Raw genomic sequence first — 15,498 nt, 5'->3', positions numbered from 1 at the left:
ATTGCTAATGTTGATACAAATGTAAGGTAGCACTAACGTGGCATGTTCACATATTTAAGGGCTTGAATAAAAGCTTACTACGAAACCCTAAAACGTTGCTTCTTCCCCACTTTGCCTTTAGAGTAAAACACTGACATTCTTTCGTAGACAGTTGAGTTTGGGTCTTTGATTTTCTAGTAAGAACTATCCAGCAAGGGGTTTCGGTTCCGCGACGAAGAGCTTCGGCAGATTTCAGGCAGCACGGAGGACTGGCCAGGCCGAACCTCTGCCGGCTGGCCTAGTCACTGGGTCTGCAGCTGGGGTGGCGCCTGCTCTGGGTAGGCAGGTCGAGGAACGAGTCTTTGGCAGACCCCGAGGCCACAACTTGCCCAGGTCACTGCTTACCGCAAAGAGTATCGTAGAATCAAGGCCGGTCTAGATCCCTCCCAGCCCGGCCCCCGCTGGCAGTTCTGCGCAGGCGCGGCAGTCGTGCGACATCCGTCACTTACGGCGGAAGCGGTTTGTGCTGGGAGTTGGTGGCGCGGTGCAGGGCTCTTAGGAACGAACGGCTTGGGCGCGGGTAATCAGCTCCCTTTCCTCCTTTTCTCTACCTCTTCTAGGTTCTTGGGAATACGGCGGAGCTTCCGGACCTGATGCGGGCGCCCGGTCGTGGACTGTCCCACCCTGTTCCTCTACTGCTCGGGGTGCTCCGCGCCCAGGTGGGGGTGAGGGGCGGGGACGGGGCTGGGCTGGACTCCATCCTGGTGTCTTCGTCTTGAAATCTCCCGGGTAACTCACGGTTTTTCTTGTTTTCCAAGATTGGTATCCGGGGACTGTGACTTGCAGGGTCCACCATGGAACCAGAGCAGATGCTGGAGGGACAGACGCAGGTACCAGAAGGCCCTGGATTCAGGGTGGCGGTGTGAAGCAAGGAAGAGTGGCTGATGTTTCTGTGACCGGTGTTTTTTTTTCTAGGTTGCAGAAAATCCCCACTCTGAGTACGGTCTCACAGACAACGTCGAGGTAACTTGCCCCGTTCCTATGCCGTATCTTTGCGTCTCTTATGAACTGGAGAAAACTTGGGTTTCATTTTTACTAGGTTGCTTTGCACAAGGGAAAACTTTATCGTCACGAACGAAATAGTATCAAATTATGGGCAGCTTGTTTTATTAGCGGTACTAATACTTCGTGGTATGCAGACGTACAAATCAGCTGAGTCGAGAGGTTGAATTTTGAAAATGATATAGAGAAACAAACATACATTACTGATGGAGACTCAGAATCCTTTTGCTTGGTGGCTACTAATGCTCTGTTGGGATACTGCATTGGAAAAGCTGCACATCACAATTAAGAAGCCCATTGTATTTGTAGCAGAATAGTGTGTTGGTGAAGTCAACATTTAGTAAATGTTGATATCTTTGCAGAGTACCGTAGTAGGTGCCATTGGAAGCTATAACAGGTAGTAGACACTGTTTTTGCCTTACATGGTTGAGTCTGAATTCAGAGAGTACATGTGAAAAATGTACAAAAGAAGGGATACTTTTATAGAGCTTTTTCATACAGGTACTAAGAAGTTGCTGTCTAAAAGAAGAAATTACTTTGTAAATGAATGAATAAATGCTGGAACAGTTTAACTGAATTAACTAGAGCTAGGTGGGATTGGTTAGGAAAACAGAGTTCCTGGAAGAGATGTGGGTGTTTTATGAGGCGGGGGGGCGGGGGGGGAGACATAATCAATAATTAAGTTTGGATAAATGAGGGCAGGAGCATTTCCAAGTAGAGTAATAATAGTAATAGTTGCTAATATTAGTCCTTTTACTATGTGCCAGGCACACTCCTAAGTAACTTCCATGTATTTTCAGTCTTGCAAGGCTCAGAGAATTTGAGTATCTTGTCTAGGGTCACCAGGAAGTAAGTGGAGAGCTGTGCGTTAAACCTAAGCAGGCTGACATTTTTGAGGTGGAATTAAATTGTATTGCTGATCTTGACCAACTGCTAGAGTTCCCTGGCATGTGGAGTGACTACTCTGTGCCTATAAAATTGCTAGGAATGTTTGTTGGTTTGATATCAGGGTTAAGAAAATCTGAGTCTTTTCATAATGTAGTTTTTAATTGAACTGCTATGCTGAATCAGGTGAAGATACTCTATGCCACTTATCATTTAAGAGATTTCTTTTTAGGCATCAGCAGTCTTTTCTTGATGGTGCTAGTGTATGGAGGCAGAGCCATAATACAGTAGAGCAGTGATACCAAATGCTTTTTTTTCAAACCCTCAGACCAATTTCCATGGTAAAGTGAGAAAAAAAATAAGGAGAGTGGAGTGAGTACTGATGATACATTATTTGGTGATTGGTTTTCTTGCTTCCATAATTTTAAAATGCCCGTTCTTTTATGAGTTATGGTGATAGTAAAATAATAATTATGCTTATTTGTTTGTAAGTTTTTACTTGGTAAAATAGAGTTAACAACCCTATGTTAGTCCCTTCATTCATTGTATTATTTTATTTTTAATTTACTTGTTTGTGATATCTCAGAGTCTGGAAACCACTACTCTACAGCTGCTGCTGCTGCTTTTTGTCTTAGAATTCCATTTTATTTCCATTATTGACTTATAGTTTTTTTAGGTGGTTGCTTTAGGACTTATCATACGGAAGTTTAACTTCCCACAATTTACCTTCAAGTGGTATCATTTCTTTTCATGTATGGTATAAGGACCTTATAACAGTATCCTTCCATTTCCTCTCTCCTGGCCTTTATACTATTGTTATCATATATTATATTTCTACATATGTTATAAACCCTGCAATTGATTATTTTTATTTTTCTTTAAAAAGTCAATTATCTTTTTTATTTTATTAAAAATTTTTTATTGTTTACTTAACATTATAGTTACTTTATTGCTCTAGAAAATTTAGTTTTTAAAACCATCAGATTACATACATAGTGATAATGCGACTACCCCGCCCCCAACAATCAACTGTATATTATGAGGCTTCTCTAACTTGGTAGATAACTATTACAAAATTACAAAAATAGCTGGTTACAGTTGAGCTATCAAGTAGGTATCACATTTCTGCAGATTGAAAAGTTGAATAAAAAGAAAACTGATGTTACTGATAAGTCGCTGAGTGTATATGAGAAATCCAAGCTACATGCACACAGAAAAAAAGCTGGTTACAAAAACCATTACGTTACTCTGTATTAACATTTTGCAATGTTTTAAACATTTCCAATCATGCAACAATAATAAAGATCAGAATGAATTTTATAAAGGAGTTGATGGAAGCTCAACAAACGTATTTAACATATTATACAACTCAAATCACAGTTGCATAACACATCAGTTCTCCCAAATTTATCTATGCATTACAACATTTAAATGCACACTATTTCCCCCACAACTCCTCCTCTGGCCCCTTTCCTAATCAATAACCTTACCTATATAAACCTTTCTGTTTAATCTTTTAAATCAGATTTGATGGGTAAGTATGTATAGTCTTCATTATTTCAGAACAGATACCAAGTTTAGTCACATGCTCAGTCTTCAGTTACATTCCTTTCAGAAAGCATCTGAACTGCTGCAATTGTCTATGAAAATTCAAGCCTAAGAAACCGAGAAAACTGGCAGTCAAGAATCTGATCTAAGTAATTGTGTAAACTACAATAATACTAAAACCTATGTGTGCACATTTCTAAAAGGAGGATATCCTATTGGAGAAATGTTACTCAATGGGTCTCTTAAAGGAAAACTGTCTGACTACTGCTCTTTGATGTAAAACGCTTAGGTGACCACAAGTATTTAACCCAATTGGCTAACAATCTTAACAGTAGGGTCTTTTAAAAAAAATATTCAAAGCCACAGAAGTAATTATGATAATAAAATTTTGGAAGATCATAGCATAAGATACATATAGAATTCCTATTATAATGGTACATCCAAAATAAATCTGTCGTAACAAAGTAGCACAAAATCAATTTAAAAACAATTTGAAATTAAATAGTGGGAAGTGTTTTTGTTAAAATCATCAACCAAAATTACTGAATGGCAAAAGAATACTGTCTCAAAATATACTGAATTTACATGTTAATATTACCATAATGAACTCATGCCAGATATAAATTCAGGTTACTAATTAGATGAAAACGAATTTTAGAGCTATTTTTACAAGAGAAATAAAGGTACTTCATGATAAAGGCACAGCAGTGTCTAACGAATTTTTGGTACATTTATCACAAGATTTAAATTTCCTTAACTATTAACAACACATTACAATAAAGTTTCTCAGAAAGTGTTTAAAAGGCTTGATTTAACATGCCAGGAAAATGATTTTCTTTTGAGATGCATTTATGTAAATTATGTAAATTGCAGTGAGGTCAGTTTTACACCTGGAATTAACCATCCCTAGCAGAAGTACCAGCAGCTAACAGTGCTTATTTATATTACACATAACTTAGCTGGATGTTAAACTATGCAACTGTTGGTGCCAGTCTTCTTATAAAGACAATGCTCAGGAGACGAAGTCTTCTCACAAACAGTGGGCAAGCAGGTTTCATTATTAGATGTTCAACAACGATCCTCCGTTCATTAAACAAGGTCCAATAATATGGATTTCTTCTAGAGGAGTATCGAACAGTAAGGAATCTATGGTATATAAAAGGCTGGAGCAAACTTCCTTGACCCCTAAAAAGCATTAAAACTGTAGCAGGCATCAAGAATATTTCATGACAAGCGATGAATTTCAGAATATTCTGTTGAATAGCGCTGAATTTATCCAAGAGAGGTCTCAGCAGAGGTAAACTATTTGAACCCTTTGCATCAAAGCACCTTTTTCTTGTATATGGCAGTATGAAGTGAAGAAAATAACAAGACTGGGAAATACTCATTGTAACGGGGTGGGTGAGAAAGATGAGTGAACAGAACAGGTAGTGGCAGCTGTCCTCTAACAAAGCCTGGGCCAGGAATGCTCTGCTTGACTGGAAGTGTAGTAAGCTTTGGTGCAGCCTCAGAGCACTAGCCAGAGCATTTGCCAGCAAAGCACGTTGGTGAAAGCTTGCTACTTCATGCAACCCACGAAGAGGCAGAACAAAGAGCAGTAAACTAAGAACAAGCCAGAAAGCCACATTGCCGTGTCCGGTTTATTGGCCGTGATGAATTGCACTGCGCCCGCCTCTTGGGGGCCGTTCGGGGCCGTGTCCATCATGGGGGGCTTATTACACCCGCGTCTGGGAGGCTGTCCGGCACACCCAAGAGCACAGCTGGGTTTCTAGAAAGACCAGAGTGAAGGCGGAGCTGCGGAGCAAGGCCCAAGACGGCAGACCTAGCGCCGCCGGCTCCAGGTTATTGCTGAACCCGGAAGTGCTCCCTTGACTTCCGTCCAATTATCTTTTTAAAAGAGATTTAAACAGTACGAGAAAGGAGTGTTTCACGTTTATCCGTGTAATGGTCATTTCTGGGTTCTCCATTCTTTTGTGTAGATCCAGCTGGTATCATTTCCCATCCTCCTGAAGGGCTTTCTTTAACATTTCTTGTAGTGGAGGTCGGCTGGGAAGGAATTCTTTAAGGTTCTGAATGTCTGAAAAGGTAATTATTTTGCCTTTGCTTTTGAGGTATTTTTGCTGAGTATTTGCTCCACTGTCTTCTGGCTGACATTGTTTCTGCTGAAAAGTCTGCTATCATTCCTATCTTTGCTCCTCTGTAGTTAATGTCTTCTCTTTGTGCTTTTAAGATTTTATTACTGGTTTTAAATAACTTGATTATAATGTGTCTTGGCGTAATTTTTTCTTTTTTTAATGTTTCTTGTGCTTAAGATTCATTGAGTTTCTTGGATCTTTGGGTTTAGAGTTTTCATGAAATTTGAAAAAATTTCAGCCATTATTTCTTCAAATATTTTCAAGTATTTTGTTAGCTTAATTTACTAATTCTTTCCTCTGTTTTCTTGAACATATGGAATATATTATAATAACTGGTTTAATGGCATTGCCTATGCTATCTGTATCATTTCTGAGTCTGTTTTTGTGAATTGGTTTTTCTCTTCATTATGGGTAGTTTTTTCTGCTTCTTTGCCTGTCTGGTAATTTTTATTGGAGGCTGGGCATTATGAATGTTACCTTGTTGGGTACTGGTTATTTTTGTATTTCTTCAAATACTCTTGGGCTTTGTTCTAGGACTCGGTTAAGTTAATTGGAAACAATTTGATCTTTTGAGGTTTGCCTTTAAGCTTTTTTAGGTGGGACCAGACCAACCTTTAGTTTAGACTTAATTTCTTCCTCTTGTGTATTCTACCCAGTGCTTCATGTGTTATGAGGTTTTACCATCCTGGGTCACAGGAACATGAACTACTCCTGGCCTGTGTGAGCTCCAGGGATTGTGCCTCCTGCTTCTTCCAAGTGGTTTTTTCTTCTGGCCTTGGGTAGTTCCCTCACACTCATGCTCTGATAAATACTCACCTGAAGACTGGAAGGCAGTCTCTTAGTCTCTTTCTATGCAACTCTCTCCTCTCTGTGAAAGTTTCCTTTTCAGTACTCTGCTCTGCAAGTTCTCGTTCTCTTGGTCTGCCTGAATTTTCAACTCTGTCTTCTCAACTTAGGGAAACTGCAGGACTCTGCTTGGGTTCCTTCTCCCAGGGTTTCATTGTATGAGTTCTCTAGGCAGGATGCAGTAAGCTGGGGCAATCATAGGATTCACCTAATTTTTTCCCATTTTTGTGATCACTGTTCTACACTCTTAAAAGCTTAATCTTTGTGTGTGTGTGTGTGTGTGTGTGTGTGTGTATGTGGTTGGATATACATTTGACCCTAGAACAACCCAGGTTTGAACTGCGTGGGTCCACTTAAAAGTGGATTTTTTTTCAGTAGTAAATACTGTGGTACTACACGATTTCCAGTTGCTTGAATCCACGGATATGGAACTGTAGATACAGAACCACAGATATGGAGGAACAGCCTATATAAAGGGCCAACTGTAAGTTATAAGCAGATTTTTGGCTGGGCAGAGGGTCATGTTGTTCAGGCATCAACTGTATATTTTTTAGATTAATTCAGGATTTTGACTTTACTAAAAGTAAGCATAGCAATTGGCACATAGTGGATAGTCAGTAAATGTTTGAATGAAATAAATGAGAGGATTTGGTCAAGGAGCTTATTATAGGATCTATCAGAGTTGCTTAGGCATTGCTGTTTCTTAATGAAGGTATTGGGATGTCATGTAACCGACTAGTTTTTATCATATATGGGTATTTGTTGAAATTTACTGGTGAACTATAAGTTTCTTAATTCATGGGCAAATAAAATAACTGTTTCATACATTAAATAAGTATAGGTAATTATTTTTATTAAGTCCAAAAATTAGATTGAAAAATCACGAGCAAAACTAGATAAGTTACCTGACATAGTTCTGGCAAGTGTTTTTGGAAAGCATGGTATGTATGTTGTAGTTATATGCTTAAAGTTTTTTCTCAGTTTTTACAAAATAAAATTTTCTTAAAAAAAATTAAGTGTAGAATTTTTTTGTTTGTTTGTAATTGTTGACTCATTTATATCCAGTTCTAGTATGATTGGAACAAAGTTCATTTAAATGAAAGTGCCCTTAATAGTGTTTTGTCTTTGAGATAGCCACTTATTTCTAAATTTCTGAAATGGTAGATTTTCAGAAGAAGGCAAAGTTTTCCAGTAAAGTAGTTTTTGATGCTCTGGATGTCAGGTGAATTTATATGAAAGGCCCAGATTTTGGGAGGTTCTTAGATGGAGGAAGTATAAGTCATCATTTCCGAAACATCATTTAAATATCACATTAATGATCTTTCCCATATTAGTCATTTCTTCTATTTTTTGGCTAATTTTACTTTATATTTTTTCTTAAATTTACTCAGTTTTAAAAAATCATAGATGCATTTGTTTAGAAAAGAAACAAATGGAAAAGCATTCTCATTGCCGTAGAGGGTAACCTTAAAAATGAAAACAGTGAATACAAAACAGTGGTAATAAATTTTAGCTAGATTCTGTTGCCAGTTGAAGTCTCTAAGCCTGAAGCCTGCTCTCTCTGTTAAGAAGGGAGTTTAGCAAGTGTTACAGAAGTGTTAAAGACATGTTAGTGCCAAACTGAGACATTGTCCTTGATATTATCTGTGATAAAAGAATTGAAACAGGACTAGTTTTCTCACTGTGATTCAGTGCTACTTAGTGTCCATGTCCAGATTTTTTGAAGCACATTGTAAGGAGGTGTATTCTCATGAAGAAAAGAAAAGGGACTTGTATTTACTCCTAAAAAGGCAGAAAGAAAGAGAAAGTAAGTGTAGGATCTGGAGATAACGACATTAAAAGAATGAGATATTATGGTGCCTTCAGAAAATGCTTGAATGAAATTTAGAAATGGGTCTGATTTTATTTTGGCAGAAAGATTTGCAGTTCAATCAGCTTTCTAGTCATTGATTTACCTTTTCTATTAGTTTTATATTGCCATTAATTTTGGTTTAGCACTCAAAATAATCTAGTTATTTTTTAATATTCATGCATGTTTTTTGAATTCACTAGAGGATAGTAGAAAATGAGAAAATTAATGCAGAAAAGTCATCAAAACAGAAAGTGGATCTCCAGTCTTTGCCAACTCGTGCCTATCTGGATCAGACAGTTGTGCCTATCTTATTACAAGGACTTGCTGTGCTTGCAAAGGAAAGGTAAGATAATAGTGTCTGCAAATGGAGTTACCAGAAAAAGCAAAATAAAAACTTCCCTAGTTGAAATATCATGAGTTATGTATAGTTATTTTTTACTATATAAGGAATTTATAGATACTAAAGTTTTTTTAGAAACAAGTCAGCCATAATCTCAATTCAGACACTTATTTTTCTTCTAGTCTTAGATCATATGCATATTTGTAATCATGGTATACATGTAATTTTATATCTCCTTTTTACTTAAAATTATAAGATAAAACTTCTTCCATATCTTTACAGAGCCTTCATGATTATAAATGAAATTATAATATCACAGTTAACTTAGCCATTTTCTTGTTGTTGACCATTTAGGACCAATTTCCTTTGTTATTATTGATCACCAGGTAGTTTATCTGTTTTCATACCCTTTTGCTTTTGTTTAATTACTTTATGATAAATACCCAAGAATTGGTTTGCTATTTCAAATGACATGACTATTTTTATAGTGTTTGACACATAATATCATATTTCTGTCTAAAAGTTTATCCTTAAAATTCTTCAAGTGTCATCATAGCCTCAAGTGCATGCGTGTTATAAACTTTTTTTTTGCCAAGTTGTTTTAATTTACATTTCTTTGTTAGCACGATTACAGTTTTTCTCTTTTCTGTACATGTTTTCTGTACAAAAATTCTTTTTGTATAAGTAAATCCAATAAGAAAATTTGGTTGTTAAGTTACGTTAGTCAACATTTATTGGGTGTAAATTATGTTTTTCTCAAAGACTAATAATGAACACTGTAGTAAATTGACATAACTTGATAAGGAACTTCATGGGACATATCTGAGTTATTTAGAATAGGTGTATTACTTAGTTTTATTTTTTAATTAATTAGTTAATTTTTATTACTTAGTTTTAAGTTAAAAAATTAAATGAATAAACAATTAGTATTTGTTTTGGATTGTTATATTTACAAAATAGGATTTATTTTTGACTGCAAGGTATGTCTTGGCTCTACTACTGACAATTAAAATGTGGGCATCTTTTATGCATTTTTGTTCTTTCTCTAAAGAAGGCCAATATATCAGAAATTCTAAATATTACTTTAAATGCTAGAAGAATTTGAAGAAGTTTTACAGTAACATTCTATTAGTAAATACAATTTTTAAGTAAGGCATTCTAGCAAAATAATTCATCAGATTAACTATAAATATTATGTAACAAGTATTGTCTCTGTCTAGTTAGTTCAAAAGGCTGTTTAAAGTGCTGGGAGAATGTTTTGAGATCATTGTAAATCAATTCTAAATATGCCTTTTTATAGTAGGGTTTAAAATAGATGTTTCCCCCATCTTTGGACCTGTTTTATCAGCAAAAACAACATATGTAAAATTGATAAATATGAAATAACACCTCTTTATTTTTATTAAAAATTTTTTTCCAGTTTTGAGAAAAAAATTACATACGTCACTATATAAGTTTAAGGTGTACAGCATGATGGTTTGATTTACGTATGTTGTGAAATGATGACCACACAGGTTTAGTTAACATCCATGATCTCATATATAGATACAATAAAAAGGAAAAAAAGAAAAAAATTTTCTTCTTGTGATGAGAACTCTTAGGATCTACTCTTTTAACAACTTTCCTGTATATCATACAGCAGTGTCAGCTATAGTCGTCATGTTGTACATTATACCCCTAGTACTTAGAACTGGAATTTTGTACCACCTTCCTCCAACAACCCCTCTCTCCCACCTCTTAATTTTAAAATATGTTTAAGGGACTTCCCTGGCGGTCCAGTGGTTAAGACTCCGTGCTTCCACTGCAGGGGGCACAGGTTTGATCCCTGGTGGGGGAACTAAGATCCCACATGCAGCACGGCCAAAAAAAAAAAAAAAAAAAGATGTTTTCATTATGGGGCAATACATTTAAATTAACATGTCTCGAATATAAATTTCTAAATTTTGGATTTCTTTTCCCTTACAGACCACCAAATCCCATTGAATTTCTAGCATCCTATCTTTTAAAAAACAAGGCACAGTTTGAAGATCGAAACTGACTTATTGGGAAGAACAGAAAAATTTGGTTTCCACTGTAGATTTACATGATTAAGAGGCAACTTTAATTGCCATGATTTCCCCCCCCCCCCCCATTTTGGAAGTATAAGAATCATCAGGACAGCAGAACTTATTTTGGAGTTGCAGAAGAAGACATATCTTCCTTATTGATTTAATCACATACTTATTTAATGAGTGTATTCTGTGCAATTTTTTCTCAGATTGTCTTTAACTTTGTTTTTAAAATGACCTTCAAAATAAACTGTTAAAACATCATTATCTTACAGTAGTGTTTGTTCTATATGACAAATATTTTATGTGGTTCAGTTGTTTTCATGTATTGCTTATTCCTTGTGTCTTAGAATGCTGCAGAGTTTTACAACAGTGTGAAAATACACCAGAGTCAAGTAGAATATAAAAAAATCTCAGCCAGTTTTTCTAGCATTGTTCCTGGACCTCTTGGAGGGTAGGATTTGGGCATCTTCAATTTTTAACAAACATCACCAGTGATTCTAATGCACAATAAATTTTTTTTTTTTTTTTGCACAATAAATTTTGGAGTGCTGTTATAAGCATTGCAGAGGGTGTACAATATACTTCAATGCTCTCAACCTTTATGGTATTAATATAATAATAGCTATCATTTATTGCAGTTCCACTATGTGTCAGGCACAGAACTATTTTATTTGTTATCTCTAATGTAGCAATTCTGCAAAGTAGATGTTGTTATTCCCATTTTGCAGATGAGGAAACATTTGGAGAGGTTAAGCGACTTGCTCAAGACCACACTGCTGGTAAGTGCTTGAACGGGCATTCAAACCCAGTTCTACCAACGTGCTGCTGATAGCTAAGTGAGAAGTACTTGTGCTAGTTAACATATTGCTTCTTTTCACAATAAAACACACCAGCTAGTCCTTTTTTTGGGTCTGCTCACTTTGTCCTGTATGAAGAAATTGAGATAATGCACTAGCTCAGAAAAGAGAAAATTGAAGAGAGCCAGGAAGGATAAACATTCGGTGGAGCAGTGGTTTCTCAGCTGGGAGGGATTTTGTCCCCCTCCTTTCCCCAAGGGACATTTGGCGATGTCCAGAAGCATTTTGGTTGTCACAACTGGAGTAAGGTGGGATTCTACTGGCATCTAGTGGGTAATGGCCAGGGATGCTGCTAAATATCTTAATGATGCACAGGACAGCCTGGGTGCCCCACCCATCTCCAAGAATCATCCAGCTCAAAATGTTAGTAGAGCTAAGGTTGAGAAACCCTGCTTTGGAAGCATATATTAAAGACATGTCTCCAAGCTAAACATGTGAAGGCAAAGTTAGAAATTTAATGCTGACGAGGTGTGTCTTATAGTTCTCTTTAATATAGGAAAAACATTTCAGTAGGAGTGACACTTTTGGGGAGGTGATATGATGGTTTTGATATACATCTGCAGATCTATAGGTTTGAATAGGAAAAACCTGGAAATATTGAGCTCTCAATATTTATGCTTATGTAGTAGTTTTTGCAACTATTAATTTCATTAAATTTATTTTGGTGATTTGACTAACTCATAAGTTAATCTGTCTATGTCTTTTAATGATATTTTAATATTCGAGTAAGTACTAACTGGGTAGTCTTTTATTAAAGCATCAATAATTTTATCTTCTTAACAGTTCTTCATTAGCGATTCACATCAGAGCCACTTGTGGAACTTTTCATATATAAATATATATAAAAATATATTAAAAATATAAATATAAATTATATCTCTGTGTTATATATCTCTATTATACATCTATATATTGATGCATACCTGGACTCTGGAGAGACTGATTCAACTGGGATAGAGCCTGGACTTCTGAATTTGACAAAAACTCTAAGGCATTCTGATACCACCTTTGGTTAATGACCACTTAGAAGGAATTCAGTACTCTGCCTAATGCTGCATGGCTTCCAGTGTTCTAATGAATTATCTTCAAGATAGGGCTTAAATTAATCTTAAAATCGATACTTTTTCTCTGTAAGGGCTGAGAATAGGCATGTCTTTTGCTGGCAGTGCACATCCTACTTAGCACTTACCATATGCCAGGCACCATGCTAAATACTTTACATGAATTGTCATTTAACCTCAAAACCCTGTGAGGTAGGTTTAATTTAATACCTCACTTTTAGAGGAGGAAAGTGAGATTCGGTTAACTTGCTTAAGGTTACAGGGGAAGTAAGTTTGGGGCAGGGATTCATACCCAGCTTAATGCTATATTACCTCCCTGCCCTTAATGCTATAGTACTCTCTGCTCTAATGCTCTCAGATGTGCTTAAAATTTTTCTTTGGGGGGAAAAATCAGTCTGCCCTTATGTATATACAGTAGAAGCCCTCTTATCTAGCTGGTAGATGAAAAATAGGAGTCATAGTAAGGAAACGTAAATGACACTATGAACAGCTTTTTAAAAACTTAGAAAATATTAATCTATATTAACTTGGTAATATTTTGATGTCAGCCTTTGCTCTGAGTATGGGTTCTTTGATTGGAATTCTGTATCTTCCTTCCACAAACCACTCCTATAATGTATGGTTTACAAATTTCAGTTTCAGATTTTTTGAAAGTAGAGTAAGATCTTAGACATTTAAGATCTTAATTCTTAAGGCATTAAGTGTATAATGATACACTTTTTCATGATTTTTTTTCTCCAGCCTTCAGTCATCTTATCTGCCTCTAATTTGACAGTTGTTTTTATTGAGTCCAAAGCATTCCACCTAATTTTTGTACTAACACCTTTTGCATTATGTGTTTGTGTTTCATTGGTTTATGTAATATTTTATTAAATTATGTAATGGCAGTACTTTGTACATCTTGTATAAATAGGTTGGAGAACATGATTGACCCTTGTTAGTTATGCACACAAACCTGGGAGAAGAGTGCAACAGTGTGAGTTTCCTAAAAAGTGTAGTCTACCATCTTCAAGTATGCAGCTTGTGGTGGGCATGGTTCAGTGTATTTTACTATGGGGATGGACAGCATCACTTAGTCCAGTAAGTTGGTTAAATAGAAATCAGTTAAGAAAGCTTCTACTATACTTTGATGAGGTATTTCATGTGTAGCTGACAATTATACTATAGAAACAATTCCTACCCTTTGACTGCTTAGTCAGGAAGATAATGTTTAATAAACATATACAGTAATAGAGTAAAAGGTACTGTATCCTGTAGAGTGAATTCTTGAAAAATGTGGATAAATGGGAGGACCAATAGAGTAAATCAGGAATAGATTCCTAGAGGACATAGAGACCTTGAATTGAAAAAACAGAAAAATAGGGAATTCCCTGGAGGTCCAGTGGTTAGGACTTCACGCTTTCACTTCCGAGGGCACGGGTTCAATCCCTGGTCAGGGACCTAAGATCCCACAAGCCGTGGCCAAAAAAAAAAAAAAGGAAAAGAAAGAACAGAAAAATAGTTTGGATAGAAGGAAACTGTTTACCTAATTCTGATGAAGCTATGGGGAGAATATTGAACCTTTGTTTAAATCTCTTTGTTTAGGAGAAGGTATAGGAGATTTTAAGATTGATAACTTCCCATTAGCAACATGATAGAATGGCTGTAGGGACAGCATAAAATATTGTAGCCAGGTATTTTCCTGGACTGGATTCCAAAAAGGCAGTAACAAATTGGAGGTCTGATACATATTGTCTAACTGTAGCAACAAGGGACAAAAGATGGAAGGTGTAAATGGCTATCACTGAGAATCCACTTGTTTAAAATCTCTGGATTTAAAGAAGGAAAGTAATATAATAGTGGAAAATAGGTCACCAGAGCTAAAGGGGGCAATCAGTAATGAATAAGAATTTTCTTTTTAAGAAAACTCTTGTCAGCCTTTAAAAAAACTTCAAATCTTTTGACTCAGTTGTTTAATTTCTGGGAATCCTAAATAATATTAACAATAAATTTGGAAAAAGCTCTATGTACAAAATTTACTCCAAAAAATTGGAAATGAACAAGTTTTCATCTTGTAAGACTCATTAACTATGTAAAGTACTTAGCCTAGTGTCAGGTGCATAGTAAGTGTTTAATAAATGTTACTTATTAAGTTTGGTTTCTAAAGAAGAAAAGAGCAAAGTCAACTGATACTAGGTTAGAGTACCAGTGTTAATAGAAATTAAAAGAGCATCCTTATGCTAAACTCCCTTCTCTCAACCTTGATTTTTTCAAAACCCTGTGGTATCATTCTAGAATATTTTTCTGACAAAGGGCTTTTAGTAATTAGGGGGCTCCTCAAGGTGTCAGTTTTGTATAAGTAAAATCTAAAAATGGGCAATTTAATATTGCCGTATAGGCTCCCAAAATCAAGCCTAATAAATTATTTAATAAATAATTATTTTTGGGTATAGGTAGTATATGTATATGGCACAAAATTCAAAAAGATATACAAAGACGTACATTGACCGTTACCAGTTTGTTTCCTTCTAGAAGTATGCCATGTATATGCAAGTGTGTGAGAATATAAGTACTTGCTTTTACACAAATGGTAGCATACTTTACACATTGTTCTGCAATTTGCCTTTTGCATTTTTTGGGGGGGGGGAGCTCTTTCCATACCAGTATATAGCACCACCTTATTCTTTTTAATGGGTGCATATGTATGGGTTTACCCTAATTTAACAAGTCTCATTGACAGACACTGTGGTTGTTTCTAGTCGTTTGCTAGTACAGACTGATGCAGTGACTATCCAACATGCTATTTCAGAAGATGTGTTATTAATGTTGGGCTCTGGGTGCCTTATTTGTTGAAGTCTGTGCTTCATAAGGACTCTCTGTTAACAAAGATTTCCTCCTTGCCC

The 15,498-nt window shown here is 36.1% G+C and overlaps 1 protein-coding gene and 1 pseudogene across 1 annotated transcript; one reads left to right on the top strand and one right to left on the bottom strand.

Moving 5' to 3' along the window:
- The first annotated feature begins 498 nt into the window (after positions 1 to 498).
- DPY30 (dpy-30 histone methyltransferase complex regulatory subunit) lies at positions 499 to 10,947 on the top strand. Its single transcript, XM_061211206.1, has 5 exons — positions 499 to 698; positions 798 to 869; positions 955 to 1,002; positions 8,508 to 8,650; positions 10,613 to 10,947. Exons 2-5 carry the CDS (start codon positions 834 to 836, stop codon positions 10,683 to 10,685), a joined length of 300 nt encoding a protein of 99 aa, XP_061067189.1. The 5' UTR covers positions 499 to 698; positions 798 to 833; the 3' UTR covers positions 10,686 to 10,947.
- LOC133105322 (transmembrane protein 33-like) lies at positions 4,446 to 5,179 on the bottom strand (annotated as a pseudogene).
- Positions 10,948 to 15,498: the final 4,551 nt, after the last annotated feature.

Source organism: Eubalaena glacialis, chromosome 14 (assembly GCF_028564815.1).
Source record: "Eubalaena glacialis isolate mEubGla1 chromosome 14, mEubGla1.1.hap2.+ XY, whole genome shotgun sequence".
NCBI lineage: Eukaryota > Metazoa > Chordata > Mammalia > Artiodactyla > Balaenidae > Eubalaena > Eubalaena glacialis.
Note: the sequence above shows the minus strand (reverse complement) of the source record. Positions and strands in the feature narration are given on the sequence as shown.